Source organism: Mobula birostris, chromosome X (genome assembly GCF_030028105.1).
Source record: "Mobula birostris isolate sMobBir1 chromosome X, sMobBir1.hap1, whole genome shotgun sequence".
Taxonomy (NCBI): Eukaryota; Metazoa; Chordata; class Chondrichthyes; order Myliobatiformes; family Myliobatidae; genus Mobula; species Mobula birostris.
Window position 1 is genome coordinate 5,410,053 of NC_092402.1, and position 15,924 is coordinate 5,425,976.

Below are 15,924 nucleotides of genomic sequence, written 5' to 3' on the forward strand. Positions count from 1 at the left end.
GGCTGAAGCCATGGCTGTCTCCTGTTCATAAAATAGTTCTCGTGTCCAAACCCTCGCCAAGTTTCCCTCTGTTAAAGAACAAACTTTATTCTTTGGAGCATAGAAGGTTGAGGGGGGACTTGATAGAGGTGTTTAAAATTATGAGGGGGATTGATAGAGTTGATGTGGATAGGCTTTTTCCATTGAGAATGGGGGAGATTCAAACAAGAGGATATGAGTTGAGAGTTAAAGGACAAAAGTTTAGGGGTAACATGAGGGGGAACTGCTTTACTCAGAGAGTGGTAGCTGTGTGGAACGAGCTTCCAGCAGAAGTGCTTAAGGCAGGTTCGATGTTGTCGTTTAAAGTTAAATTGGATAGATATATGGACAGGAAAGGAATGGAGGGTTATGGGCTGAGTGCAGGTTGGTGGGACTAGGTGAGAGTAAGAGTTCGGCATGGACTAGAAGGGCCGAGGTGGCCTGTTTCAGTGCTGTGATTGTTATATGTTATATGGTTAAACGTAACACACACACACACACACACACACACACACACACACACACACACGATCCTGTCCCATTGGTGACGCAGGGTAGCCACAGCAGCCTTGAATATCTCACCTCGCAGCCTGAGGAACGCTGCTTTATTTTGCCTGAGTTCAGGCATGCGGCTGAATGGTCATTAAATTGGACCTGGTGGTTTCTTGGAAGCAGACTCATCCGTCAAGCGGGGAGGGTCCCGCTCTCCTCTGCCGCACGCAAATGACACTGAGCCGCTTGGCTCAGCCTTCGTGCTGACACGAGCCTTGGGACATTTTGTGCGAAGCTATTGGCTAACTCTGTGGATGATGGGGGAGTGGAAGACAGGGAGAGATGAGTGCCTCATGGAACATTGAAGAGCACAGCTCAGGAACAGGCCATTTGGCCCACAGTACTGCGCTGACCCAGCTAAAAAGCAAATCGAAAACACCCAAGCACTAAACCCTCCTGCCTACACCATGTCCATATCCCTCCATCTTCCTCACATTCACGTGCCTAACCAAATGTTTCTTAAAAAACCTCTAATGTATTTGCCTCTACCACCAGACCAGGCAGCACATTCCAGGCATCCACCACTCTCTGAGTAAAAAACTTACCCCTCACATCCCCCCCTCGATCGTACCCCCCTCTCACCTTCAATGCATTCACTCTGGTGTTAGACATTTCAAGTCTGGGAAACAGATACTGTCTGTCCATTCTGTCTATGCCTCTTCTAATCTTGTAATCCTCTATCAGATCTCCCCTCAGTCTCCGGCGCTCCAGACAAAACAACCCAAGTTTAGAAACATAGAAAAACTACAGCACAGTACAGGCTGAACATGTCCTTACCTGAGAAACTACCGAGGCTTACCCATAGCTCTCTATTTTTCTAAGCCTCATGTACCTGTTCAGGAGGTTCTTAAGAGACCCTATTGTATCCACCTTCACCACCATCACCGGCAGCCCATTCCACACACTCACCACTCTCTGCGTAAAAAAACTTACCCCTGACATCTCCTCTGTACCTACTTCCAAGCACCTTAAAACTGTGCTCTCTCGTGCCAGCCATTTCAGCCCTGGGAAAAAGCCTCTGACTATCCACACGGTCAATGCCTCTCATCACCTTTACCCAGCCTCTCATGCCCTCTAAGCCAGGCAACATCCTGGTAGACCTCCCCTGCAAGCTCTCCAAAGCCTCGACGTCCTTCCTCTAGTGCGGCGACCAGAGGACGTAGTTTTCTAAAGACTCGGGGCCACGCGAGGAAGGAGAGCGTAGGGGTGTGACGGAGGGTGCGGGAGGACCGGCCCCACAGTGCGGGGGGGGGGGGCACGGGCAACTCGGCGGCAGCACCCTTACCTCCTCGAACAAGATCTCCCCGTCCTTGTTGAGGTCGAACTCCTCGTGCAGTTTCTCCGGGGCGTCCCCGTTCCAGACGAAGAGGTAACCGTCCGGAACGCCGGCCTTCAGCTCGAGCAGTTCGACGTCGAAAAGCAGCACTGCACTGCCAGGTACGTTTCCAGCTGCAGGGGGGGTGAGGGTTTGTGGGATGAGGGGGGGGGGAGGGTTAGTATTCAAGAAGTCAGAAGTATTCGTCCCATTGGTGACACTCAAACTGGTTACATAGGTGACACAAAGGAGTTTCAGGAGACCTGGTCTGTCACCAAAGACACTTGCAAATTTCTACCGATGTACCGTAGAGAGCATTCTGACAGGCTGCATCACCGTCTGGTGTGGGAGGGCCACTGCACAGGACCGAAAGAAGCTGCAGAGAGTTATAAGCTCAGTCAGCTCCATCACGGGCACCGGCCTCCCCAGCTTCCAGGACAGCTTCAAGGAGAGATGCCTCAAAAAAGTGGCGTCCATCATTAATAACCCCCATCACCCAGGACGTGCCCTCTGCTCATTGCTACCATCAGGGAGGAGGGTCAGGAGTCTGAAGACACACACTCAACGATTCAGGAACAGCTCCTTCCCCTCTGCCATCAGGGAGGAGGTACAGGAGCCTGAAGACACACACTCAACGATTCAGGAACAGCTTCTTCCCCTCTGCCATCAGGGAGGAGGTACAGGAGCCTGAAGACACACACTCAACGATTCAGGAACAGCTTCTTCCCCTCTGCCATCAGGAAGGAGGTACAGGAGCCTGAAGACACACACTCAACGATTCAGGAACAGCTCCTTCCCCTCTGCCATCAGGGAGGAGGTACAGGAGCCTGAAGACACACACTCAACGATTCAGGAACAGCTTCCTCCCCTCTGCCATCAGGGAGGAGGTACAGGAGCCTGAAGACACACCACTCAACGATTCATGGAATAGCTTCTTCCCCTCTGCCATCAGGGAGGAGGTACAGGAGCCTGAAGACACACACTCAACGATTCAGGAACAGCTTCTTCCCCTCTGCCATCAGGAAGGAGGTACAGGAGCCTGAAGACACACACTCAACGATTCAGGAACAGCTTCTTCCCCTCTGCCATCAGGGAGGAGGTACAGGGAGCCTGAAGACACACACTCAACGATTCAGGAACAGCTTCTTCCCCTCTGCCATCAGGGAGGAGGTACAGGAGCCTGAAGACACACACTCAACGATTCAGGAACAGCTCCTTCCCCTCTGCCATCAGGGAGGAGGGTCAGGAGCCTGAAGACACACACTCAGCGATTCAGGAACAGCTTCTTCCCCTCTGCCATCCGATTTCTGAATGGACATTGAACCCATAAAACACCACCTCACCATTTTTTCTTTGCACTACTTACTTAATTTAACTAATTATTTATTGATTGATTGATTGAGGCTAGAGCGGAATAAATGCTTCCGGTCCTTCGAGCCGCGCCGGCCCGACAATCCCACGACCTAATCCCAGCCTAACCACGGGGCGATTTAACCAATGACCAATTAACCCCGCCAACCGGTGCGCCTTTGGAGCACTCGGAGGAAGCCCACGCGGTCAGAGAGGAAGAACGTACAAACTCCTTACGGGCAGTGGCGGGAATTGAACCCGGGTCTCCGGTGGCTGTAAAGCGTCGTGCTAACCACTATGCCACTGGTTGGTCTGCCCATGTAAGTGTGTGTGTACATATAGAAACACACACACACACACTGACTGACGTTCACAATTTTTATGATGTATTGTAGTTATTTCATATACATTTATATATTTACAGTAATTCACAGGTTTTTCTCTATCTATTATGTATTGCACTGTACCGCTGCTGCAAAGACAACAAATTTCACGCCCTACGCCAGTGATTTTCAACCCGATCCTGAACCAAGCCCACAAGCGCTGAACGCCTCAGCGTGGTCCGGAAGCAAGCTTAGCAAAGGGCAGTGACTTCGGCTGAGGGCGTGACGCAGCCTTGTGGAGATCAGCTCCTTCGAAAGGGTTGAAGATTTAAAGGAGTGAGGATGTGTCCCGTCACTTGGTCCGTTGAAGGAGCACGGAGAAAACAGGGCAGCAGGATGCTTCATTTCCCACCGTTCTCTGTCAGGAGTCCGTACGTTCTCCCCGTGACCGCCTGGGTTTCCTCCGGGTGCTCCGGTTTCCTCCCACAGTCCGAAGACGGACCGGTTGGTAGGGTTGACTGGTCATTGTAAACTGCCCCGCTGGTCAAATCGGGCCGATTGCTGGGCAGCGCGACTCGAAGGGCCTATTCTGCACTGTATGTATCTCAATAAATAAATTTAAAACATAAAATTTTACAAAGGCCTTGCTGGGACAGGAAGACCTGAGTTATGAAGAAAGATTGAATATGTTAGGACTTCATTCCTTGGAACAGAGAATATTGACAGGAGATTTGATAGAGTTACTTTATACCGTGTGGGCACGTGGCCAAGTGCTTAAGGCATTGGACTAGCGACCTGAAGGTTGTGAGTTCGAGCTCCAGCCGAGGGGACGTGTTGTGTCCTTGAGCAAGGCACTTAACCACACATTGCTCTGCGACGACACCGGTGCCAAGCTGTATGGGTCCTAATGCCCTTCCCTTGGACAACATCGGTGGCGTGGAGAGGGGAGACTTGCAGCATGGGCAACTGCCAGTCTTCCATACAACCTTGCCCAGGCCTGCGCCCTGGAGAGTGAAGACTTTCCAGGCGCAGATCCATGGTCTCGCAAGACTAACGGATGCCTTTAATTTTTAATACTTTACACCTTATACTTTATACGTTATTGTGGCCAAACAATTGATACTAGAACGTACAATCATCACAACGATATTTGATTCTGTGCTTCCCGCTCTCCGGATTACAAATTGATAGTAAATATTAAAAATTTAAATTATAAATCATAAATAGAAAATAGAAAAATGGAAAGTGAGGTTGTGCAAAAAAACCGCGAGGCAGGTCCGGATATTTGGAGGGTACGGCCCAGATCCGGGTCAGGATCCGTTCAGCAGTCTTATCACAGTTGGAAAGAAGCTGTTCCCAAATCTGGCCGTACGAGTCTTTGGGGTTAGACAAAATTATGAGGGGTACAGATTGGGTAAATGCAAGCAGGCTTTTTCCGCGGAGGTTGGGTGGGACTACAATCAGAGGTCACAGGTTAAGGGTGAAAGGTGAAATGTTTAAGGGGAACTTGAGGGGAAATTTCTTCACTCATCGAGTGCGGGACGAGCTACCAGCACAGGTGGTGCACGTCAGCTCGATTTCAATGTTTAAGGGAAGTTTGGATAGGTACGCGGATGGGAGAGGTGTGGTCCCAGTGTATGTCAATGGGAGGAGGCAGTTTAAGTGGTTTGGCGCGGACTAGATGGGCCAAAGGGCCTGTTTCTGGGCAGTACTTTTCCATGACTCCGTGTAATGGGAGCATGTGTAAGGAGCAAGGAGCTAAAATCAGACAGGCCCCCTTGTGGAAGTGGGCAAACAGGCAATTAGGAAGGCCCACAGAGCCCATGAGACATCCCTGATGGACAGCATTCAGGGAGAGTCCCAGGGGATTTCGAGAAAGAGGATAAGGAATCAGTCCGTCCGCACTTGGAGTAGTGTGAGCAGTTTTGGGCCCCTTATCAAGAAAGGCTGTGCTGGCATTGCAGAGGGTCGAGAGGAACGTCACGAGAATGATCCCGGGAATGAAAGGGTTAATGTATGAGGAGCGTTTCATGGCTCTGGGTCTGTACTCACTGGAGTTTAGAAGGATGTGGGGGTGGGGGTGGGGAATTACAATGAAACCTATTGAATATTGAAAAGTCTGACTGAAGTGGATGTGGAGAGGATGTTTCCTATAGTGGGGGGAGTCTAGGACCAGAGGACACAGATAGAGTGGATGTGGAGAAGATGTTTCCTATAGTGGGGGAGTCTAGGACCAGAGGACACAGATAGAGTGGATGTGGAGAGGATGTTTCCTATAGTGGGGGAGTCTAGGACCAGAGGACACAGATAGAGTGGATGTGGAGAGGCTGCTTCCTATAGTGGGGGAGTCTAGGATCAGAGGACACAGATAGAGTGGATGTGGAGAGGATGTTTCCTATAGTGGGGGAGTCTAGGACCAGAGGACACAGATAGAGTGGATGTGGAGAGGATGTTTCCTATAGTGGGGGAGTCTAGGACCAGAGGGCACAGATAGAGTGGATGTGGAGAGGATGTTTCCTATAGTGGGGGAGTCCAGGACCAGAGGACACAGATAGAGTGGATGTGGAGAGGATGTTTCCTATAGTAGGGGAGTCTAGGACCAGAGGACACAGATAGAGTGGATGTGGAGAGGATGTTTCCTATAGTGGGGGAGTCCAGGACCAGAGGACACAGATAGAGTGGATGTGGAGAGGATGTTTCCTATAGTAGGGGAGTCTAGGACCAGAGGACACAGATAGAGTGGATGGGGAGAGGATGTTTCCTATAGTGGGGGAGTCTAGGACCAGAGGACACAGATAGAGTGGATGTGGAGAGGATGTTTCCTATAGTGGTGGAGTCTAGGACCAGAGGGCACAGCCTCAGAATAGAGGGACGTCCATTTAGAAAAGAAATAAGGACATTTTCTGTAGCCAGAGGGTGGGGAATCTGTGGAATTCGTTGCCACATACGGCTGTGGAGGCCAAGTCATTGTGTATATTTAAAGCGGAGGTTGATAGGGTCTTGATTATTCAGAGTGTCATTGGTTATGGGGAATGGGATGGACAGGGATAGTAAATCAGTCCCGATGGAATGGCAGAGCAGAATCGAAGGGCCAAATGGTCTAATTCTACTTCTACGTCATATGGGCTTATGTTTTTCGTGGCACGGTAGCGTAGTGGTTCACACAATGCCTTGCAATACAGGAGACTGGGGTTCATTTCCCGCTGCTGCCTGTACATTTTCCCCGTGACTGTGCCGGTTTCCTCCGGGTGCTCCGGTGTCCTCCCACAGTCCAAAGCCGCCCCAGTCGCTAGGATAATCAGTCATTGTAAACTGTCCTGTGATTAGGCTGGGATTAAATCGGGGAACTGCAGAGCAATGCAGCACGAAGGGCCTGTTCTCAACAAATAAAATAGAAAGTACTGTACCTATATTTTTTCTCCACTGCTATCGCAATTACACATGTCACTTGTGACTGTGGGTGCTGTGTTTTGCACATGGGCAGGGCTGAATGACAACTGGACGTGGACCTCCCAGGGAGCGGAGGTAGAGAGGAGTCAATGTGCCCGAACGCTGGGGTATTTGCACAGGAATTAAACCGCTCACCGGCAGTCAATGCACAGGGGCGACAAGCCTGAAATGATGGCCCCGCCACAGTTTCGGGCAGGGAGCGCACCCAGGCTTTCACAGTCAGGTTTGGTGTCGTACGACATCATCATTATGTCCTCAGTTGCATGACATCACCATAACGTGCCGTGTTGTATGACATCATCATTATCTGCCACGTCGCTATGACGAGGGCGATCACCGTGATCGCTCTTGGTTCTTGACCCTCCAAAATATTCCGCGTGGATTTTAAACTGGAGGGTGGGCTGAAGGAGGAGATTTTTGAAGAAGGAAAGCTGCCTTAAATTTAATTGGGTTCAGTTGTGTGACTGTGGTAGGATGAAGATTATTCCATGCTTTAATTGTGCGGGGGAAGAAAATGAACTGCTGTACACATCTGACTTGTTAGTTAGTATTTCAAATTGAGTTGAGTGCCCTCGCTTGCTCCTAATAGGTTTGGGTTTGAGGTGGGATTGGTAGTCTATGTCGAGCTGACCATTTAACATTTTGTAACAACATGTCAGGCGGTGTGCTTCATGTCCAGGAGAGAGTTCCACTTTAATGAATTTAAAAGTTGAGTAACACTCATTTCTCCCTCATAGGTATTTGTGACAAATCGGGCTGCCTGTCTTTGGACTTGCTCGATGGAAGTAGTGTTTTTGTTTGTGTCTGCGTCCCATGCAGTTTGTTCTTGGAAAGTTTCATCTACAGAAGTGGTTTGCCATCGCCTTATTCTGGGCAAGGTGGGTGATCCCCACAGCCATTATCAACACCCTTCAGAGAATGTCTGCCTGGCGCTAGTGGTCGCATCACCAGGACTTGGTGATCTGCTCATACGACCGTCCACCATCCGCTCCCATGGTTTCAGCCGACCCTGATCGGGGGGCTGAGCAGGTGCTCCACCTTGCCCGAGGGTGACCTGCAGGCTGGCGGAGGAAAGGTAGAGGCGCACCTCCACGTACGTCGCAAAATTTGACCCTCTGAGCCCGCAGTACAGTGCAAGGCGCGAGGGTGTCCAGCCACCTCTGGCGGGGGGGTGGGGGGGGGGCTTGTCCTGTCCATTCCAGGGGGCAGCTCACTCACCTTCGGTCCCCACCGGGCACCCAGCTATCACCTGTGGCTCCAAGTCAGCGTTCGCACGCGACAGCGTCCACCCCACCCCCCGGCACGCCGCTTCGAACAGGCGGGCTGAGCCAGCAGAGGGCAGCCGGCAGGCTCTGCACCCCAGTGAGATAGGGGTGCACCTGTCCCGCCCAGCGAGCGAAGCCGGCTCCAGGCGGACTGGGCGGAGGTGAGATCCAGCGGGCCCTGCAGCGCTCGGCGGAGAGCGGAGGGCGCGGGGCAAGGCACCGAAGAAGTCATGGCCATGTGTCACCACCGAGGCGGTCTCCGGTCACGGCGCCAAACTCACCGGACCCGGACTTCCGAGGTCACGAGAGCGGAGCCGCACCAATGCCACAGGGTTCCTGCTTCTTAAAAAGAAACTGGAAAGCTCCCGCACGGGCTCGGCGGAGACGGTGAGCCGCCGATTGCAGTGCGAGGCCAAGAGCAGACCGAAAAGTCTCGGAAGTGCGCAAAGGCGCGCGCGGGCACACACATGCTCCTCACCTCCCGACTCGCCATGTCCAAGGTGTGGCGGGATCGTCAGAATTCGCCTCTCCCCGATGCACATCTCCAGCAGCCCTTGGTTCAGCCCGGCGATCATTTTGCTGGATCCCAGGGTCAGAGTTTGTGGTGTATCGTAGTCACGGCTGCAGGGTGAAAACAGACCATCAGACACACTGCAGGACAGGGGCTCCGAACACAGGGTTAATAGTATGCATCCAGGGCATAAAAAGAGGTGGGGAAGCAAAATTAGGCCATTCAGCCCATCAAGTCTTCTCTTCCATACTATCATGGCTGAGTTATTATGCCTCTCAACCCTATTCTCCTCCCTTGCAATTTTTGGAGCCCTGACTAACCCACCAACTATCAACAAGACTCCCCCCCACTATAGGAAACATCCTCTCCACATCCACTCTATCTGTGTCCTCTGGTCCTAGGCTCCCCGACTACAGGAAACATCCTCTCCACATCCACTCTATCTGTGTCCTCTGGTCCTAGACTCCCCCACTATAGGAAACATCCTCTCCACATCCACTATATCTGTATCCTCTGGTCCTAGACTCCCCCACTATAGGAAACATCTTCTCCACATCCACTCTATCTGTGTCCTCCGGTCCTAGACTCCCCCACTATAGGAAACATCCTCTCCACATGTGTCCTCTGGTCCTAGACTCCCCCACTATAGGAAACATCCTCTCCACATGTGTCATCTGGTCCTAGACTCCCCCACTATAGGAAACATCCTCTCCACATCCACTCTATCTGTGCCCTCTGGTCCTAGACTCCCCCACTATAGGAAACATCCTCTCCACATGTGTCCTCTGGTCCTAGACTCCCCCACTATAGGAAACATCCTCTCCATATGTGTCTTCTGGTCCTCGACTCCCCCACTATAGGAAGCATCCTCTCCGCATCCACTCTATCTGTGTCCTCTGGTCCTAGACTCCCCAACTATAGGAAACATCCTCTCCACATCCACACTATCTGTGTCCTTTGGTCCTAGACTCCCCCACTATCAGAAACATCCTCTCCACATCCACTCTATCTGTGTCCTCTGGTCCTAGACTCCCCCACTATAGGAAACATCTTCTCCACATCCACTCTATCTGTGTCCTCTGGTCCTAGACTCCCCCACTATAGGAAACATCCTCTCCACATGTGTCCTCTGGTCCTAGACTCCCCCACTATAGGAAACATCCTCTCCACATGTGTCCTCTGGTCCTAGACTCCCCCACTATAGGAAACATCCTCTCCACATGTGTCCTCTGGTCCTAGACTCCCCCACTATAGGAAACATCCTCTCCACATCCACTCTATCTGTGTCCTCTGGTCCTAGACTCCCCCACTATAGGAAACATCTTCTCCACATCCACTCTATCTGTGCCCTCTGGTCCTAGACTCCCCCACTATAGGAAACATCCTCTCCATGTCCACTCTATCTGGGCCTTTCAATATTTGAGAGGTATCAGTAAGATCCCCCTCATTCTTCTAAACTCCAGTGAGTACAGGCCCCGAGCTATCAAACTCTTCTCATACATTAACTCTTTCATTCCTGGGATCGTCCTCATGAACCTGCACTGGACCCTCTCCCATGGATAAGGGGCCCAAAAATGCCACAATACTCCACGTGTGGTCTGACCGATACGTTATATAGCCTCAGCATTGCATCCTTGCTTTTGTATTCTAGTTCTCGGGAAATGAATGCCAACATTTTATTTGCCTTCCTTACCTCCGACTCAGTCTAGCAGCTGTCAGATGCACGTAACCCAGACCAGAAGATATAGGAGTAGAAGTAGGCCATTCGGCCCTTCGCCATTCAATCATGGGCTGATCCAATTCTTCCAGTCATCCCCACTCCCCTGCCTTCTCCCCATATCCTTTGACGCCCTGGCTAATCAAGAACCTATTTCTGCCTTAAATGCACCCAATGACCTGGCCTCCACAGCTGCTCGTGGCAACAAATTCCACTGATTTGCCACCCTCTGACTAAAGTAATTTCTCCGCACCTCTGTTCTAAAAGGACGTCCTTCAATCCTGAAGTTGTGTCTCCTTGTCCTAGACTCCCCTACCATGGGAAATAACTTTGCCATATCTAATCTGTTCAGGCCTTTTAACATTTGGAATGTTTCTATGAGATCCCCCTCATTATTTAACTATTTATGGTTCTATTACTATTTATTATTTATGGAACAACTGTAACAAAAACCAATTTCCCCCGGGATTAATAAAGTATGACTATGACTATTCTCCTGAACTCCAGGGAATACAGCCCAAGAGCTGCCAGACGTTCCTCATACGGTAACCCTTTCATTCCTGGAATCAGTCTCTGAACACTCTCCAACGTCAGTACATCCTTTCTAAAATAAGGAGCCCAAAACTGCACACAAGACTCCAAGTGTGGTCTCACGAGTGCCTTATAGAGTCTCAACATCACACCCCTGCTCTTATACCCTATACCTCTAGAAATGAATGCCAACATTGCATTCGCCTTCATCACCACTGACTCAACCTGGAGGTTAACATTTTGGGTATCCTGCACAAGGACTCACAAGTCCCTTTGCATCTCTGCATTTTGAATTCTCTCCCCAACTAAATAACAGTCTGCCTGTTTACTTCTTCCACCAAAGTGCATGACCATACACTTTCCAACATTGTATTTCATTTGCCACTTCTTTGCCCATTCCCCTAAACTATCTAAGTCTCTCGGCAGGCTCTCTGTTTCCTCAACACTACCTGCTCCTCCACCTATCTTTGTATCATCAGCAAATTTAGCCACAAATCCATTAATTCCATAGTCCAAATCATTGACATACGTCGTAAAAAACAGCAGTCCCAACACTGACTCCTGTGGAATTCCACTGGTAACCAGTAGCCAGCCAGAATAGGATCCCTTTATTCCCACTCTCTGTTTTCTGCCAATCAGCCAATGCTCCACCCATGTTAGTAACTTCCCTGTAATTCCATGAGCTCTTATCTTGCTAAGCAGCCTCATGTGCGGCACCTTGTCAAAGGCCTTCTGAAAATCCAAGTACACCAATCTCCTTTGTCTACCCTGCTTGTAATTTCCTCAAAGAATTGCAGTAGGTTTGTCAGGCAGGATTTTCCTTTCAGGAAACCATGCTGGCTTTGGCCTATCTTGACATGTGCGTCCAGGTATTCCGCAATCTCATCCCTAACAATCGATTCCAACAACTTCCCAACCACTGATGTCAGGCTAACAGGTCTATAGTTCCCTTTCTGCTGCCTCCTACTCTTCTTCAATAGCAGGGTAACTTTTGCAATTTTCCAATCATCCGGTACAATGCCAGAATCTATTGATTCTTCAAAGATCATAGTTAATGCCTCTGCAATCTCTCCAGCTACTTCCTTCAGAACCTGAGGGTGCATTCTATCAGGTTCAGGAGATTTATCCACCCTCAGACCATTAAGCTTCCTGAGCACCTTCTCAGTCGTAATTTTCACTGCACATACTTCACTTCCCTGACTCTCTTGAACGTCCGGTATAATGCAGATGTCTTCCACTATGAAGACTGATGCAAAATACGCATTCAGTTCCTCTGCTATCTCTGCATCTCTCATCACAATATCTCCAGCGTCATTTTCTACTGGTCCTATACCTATCCTCAACTATCTTTTACTTTAAAATATTTTAGTATATTCTTTGATATTACTTGCCAGCTTCCTTTCACAATTCATCTTTTCCTTCCTAATGACCTTCTTAGTTTCCTTCTGCAAGTTTTTAAAAGCTTCCCAATCCTCTATCTTCCCACTGGCTTTGGCTTCCTTGTATACCCTCTCTTTTGCTTTTACTTTGGCTCTGACTTCACTTGTCAGCCACAGTAGTGTCCTTCTTCCATTTGAAAATTTCTTCTTATTTGGAATATATCTGTCTTGCACTTCCCTCATTTTTTTATAAAAACTCCAGTCATTGCTGCTCTGCTGTCCTTCCTGCAAGTATCCCTTTCCAGTCAACCTTGGCCAGTTCCCCTCTCATGCCATTGTAATTTCCCTTATTCCACTCAAATACCAACACATTGAAATTTGGTTTCTCCTGAAATTTCAAAGTGAACTCGATCATATTGTGATCCCTAAAGGTTCCTTAACCTTAAGCTCTCTTATCACCTCCGGATCATTGCACAACACCCAGTCCGGCACAGCCGATCCCCTAGTGGGCTCAACAACAAGCTGTTCTAAAAAGCCATTCCTTAGACATTCTACAAACTCTCTCTCTTGAGGTCCAGTACTGGCCTGGTTTTCCCAATCCACTTTCATGTTAAAATCCCCAACGATTATCATGACATTGCCCTTCTGACACATCCTTTCTATCTCCTGCTGTAATTTGTAATTCACATCCGGGCTGCTGTTTGGAGGCTTGTATACAACTGCCATTAGGGTCCTTTTACCCTTGTCATTTCTTAACTCAACCCATAGAGACTCTACACCTTCCAATCCTGTGTCATCCCTTTCTAATGATTTAGTAGTATTTCTTATACACAGGACCACACCACCCCCTCTGCCTACTAACGTATTTTTCCAATACACCGTATATCCTTGGACGTTCAGCTCCCAGTGGCAGCCATCGTTTAGCCAAGTTTCAGAGATGGCCACAACGTCCTACTTGCCAATCTGTAGCTGAATTTCAATATTGTCCATTTTATTCCTTATGCTGCGTGCATTTAAATACAACACTCCCAGTCCAGTATTTGTTGCTTTCTGCTTTAACTGGGCCACGCCTCTATTGCCCTGTAAATCACTGGCTGTGATTAAGCCCCATCTCCTGCCTGTCCTTTCTATCACCTCTGTTGCACGCTATCTTTGATTTATTTCTGTTTTCCCCTTCCTCAGCCCTATCCCTCCGGTTCCCACCGCCCCTGCCAAATTAGACGACCCAATGTACCCATCCAGACCCCTGGCAGAATGACCAGGCACGATGTCAGCACGTTTTCCCAAAGGGTCAAAAGAAACGACCCCTGCCCGTTCTCCGCCCCGCGTCTTGGTCCCCGTTGCTGCTGAGAAACCCAAAGATCCCGCGGGTACGAGGCGTGAACCAGCCACACGAGGACGGTCGGGGCGCAGTTTGGATGGTAGGGAGGGAGATTAGGAAGTCGTAGGGCATGACTTCCCCTGGAGGTCGTGAGACTGAGTTGAAAAGTGAGGAAGTTACATCGCAGCTCCAGTCAGGCTGATTCTGGAGTACTGCATACAGTTCTGGTCTCCCATCACTGGAGGGAGGATGCCGAGCCTTTGGAGAGGGTGTAGAGGAGTTTTATCGGGACGTTACCCCTGGATTAGAGGGTGTGTGCTATCACAAGAGGCTGAACAAACTTGGGGTGTTCCCCTGGAAGGGCTGAGGCCAGGGGGGAGAACTGATAAAGGTTTACGAGGAGAGGAACAGATCGAGTGGACAGCATTTCCCGGGGTTGAAATGTCTCACACCAGAGGGCATGCATGGAAGGGGAGAGGGGGTCGGTTCAGAGGGGATGTGAGGGGCAAGTTTTTTAGAGAATGGTGGATGCCTGGAACGTGCTGCCTGGGGCCGGTGGTGCGAGATACATTAGAGACTTTTAAGAGACGTTTCGATAGGCAGATAACTGTGAGGAAAATGGAAGGATATGGACATTGTGTAGGCAGAGGGGATTGGTTTTCTTAGCCGTTGGATCACTAATTTCATTGGTGCGGCCCAACATTGTGCTGGTGTGCTGCGCTGTTCGACGGCCCCTGTTCCGTACCGCCTTGTTCATCCTCCCCCAGGCAGCAAGACTGAACCAGACGGCAGGCATGCCCCACCCCAGCCGACAGACACTCCCGAAAACCCACGTCTTCCTGTCGGGGCCACTGGGAATGGGGATATAGAGGCTGCAGACTACGACCCTGATCTTAACAGCAACCCCCCGCCCCCCTCCCCCTGAGATGAGAGGTGACGCTCTGTCCAAATGTGCGGTACCCCCCCATCTCCCAGGTTCAAATTCTTCACGTGCAACACCTTCCCCACAGAGAGCTCCCGCTGGCAGGCCCACCATTACTAACGTGGAGCATTACAGCCCAGGACAGGCCCTGCGGACTCCGCCGTGGACGGCCCCCAAGCCCGGCTGCGAGAGGAGGAGGGATGGGCACAGGGGGGTTGCCAGCAGCCCCCTCCCGTTAAAACCCAGAGCCACAGACACGCCGAAGACCTCGTCCCCGGGAGAGGAAGGATCTTCGAAGATGGGGTCCACCTGTGGACAACTTGAAAGAACTGCTTCCCATTCCCATTCAGATATGTCCATACGTGGCCCCCTCTACTGCCATGATGAGGCTAAACTCAGGTTGGAGGAGCAACACCTCATATACCATCTGGGTAGTCTCCAGCCCCTTGGTATGAACATAGAATTCTCCAACTTCTGGTAATTCCCTCCCCCTCTCTTCCTCTATCCCTATTTCACATCACCTCCCTCATAGTTCCACCTCCTTCTACTACTGTGCATTGTTCTCCTGCCAATCACCTCCCTGCTTCCCCTCCCTGTCCCTTGTCTTTCAAATTACTGTTTTTTTCCAACTACCAGCATTCTTCAAACCCTCCCCAAAGTTCTTCCTTCAGTCCTGACGAAGGGTTTTGGCCCCAAACGTCGACTAATCTCTTCAACTGATGCTGACTGACCTGCTGAGTTCCTCCAACGCATTGTGAGTGTTCCTTTGACAACAGCATCTGCAGATTATTTTGCGTTTAGAAGGTGGTAGGTGATAGGTGGAACCGGGAGAGAGGGGGATTTCCAGCATCTGCAGGTTATTTTGTGTTGAAAGAACTGCACAGGACAGAGGGCACTGGCGCACCGCTGTCAACCCCCACTAGGGGGTGACAGGGCTTAAACAACATGGCCCTTCAGCCCACAATTTTGTGCTGACCCCTTAACCTACTCCAAAATCCACTTGACCCTTCCCTCCCAAATAGACGTCCATTTTTCTAACTCCATGTGTCCATGTAAGAGTTTCTTAAATGTATCTGCCCCGGAAGCATATTTATTTAATAAACCCACCCCTGAGTTTGAACAGGGCGCAGAGATTTGTCAGAGATTTGCCTGGATTAGAGAGAGTGCAGAGCAGATTCACCAGGATGCTGCCTGGATTAGAGAGGGTGCAGAGGAGATTTACCAGGATGCTGCCTGGATTAGAAAGGGTGCAGAGGAGATTCACCAGCAT

At 50.2% G+C, this 15,924-nt stretch overlaps 1 protein-coding gene across 1 annotated transcript in view; it reads right to left on the reverse strand.

Moving 5' to 3' along the window:
• Window positions 1-1,708: 1,708 nt before the first annotated feature.
• Window positions 1,709-15,924, reverse strand: part of LOC140191846 (peptidyl-prolyl cis-trans isomerase FKBP10-like) — a 57,945-nt gene continuing 43,729 nt past the window's right edge. Inside the window, exons 8-9 of the mRNA XM_072249637.1 lie at window positions 8,752-8,894; window positions 1,709-2,019 (exon numbers count right to left, since the gene is read on the reverse strand). Of these exons, the coding sequence (XP_072105738.1) occupies window positions 1,709-2,019; window positions 8,752-8,894 (454 nt within the window). The remainder of the gene's footprint in view (window positions 2,020-8,751; window positions 8,895-15,924) is intronic.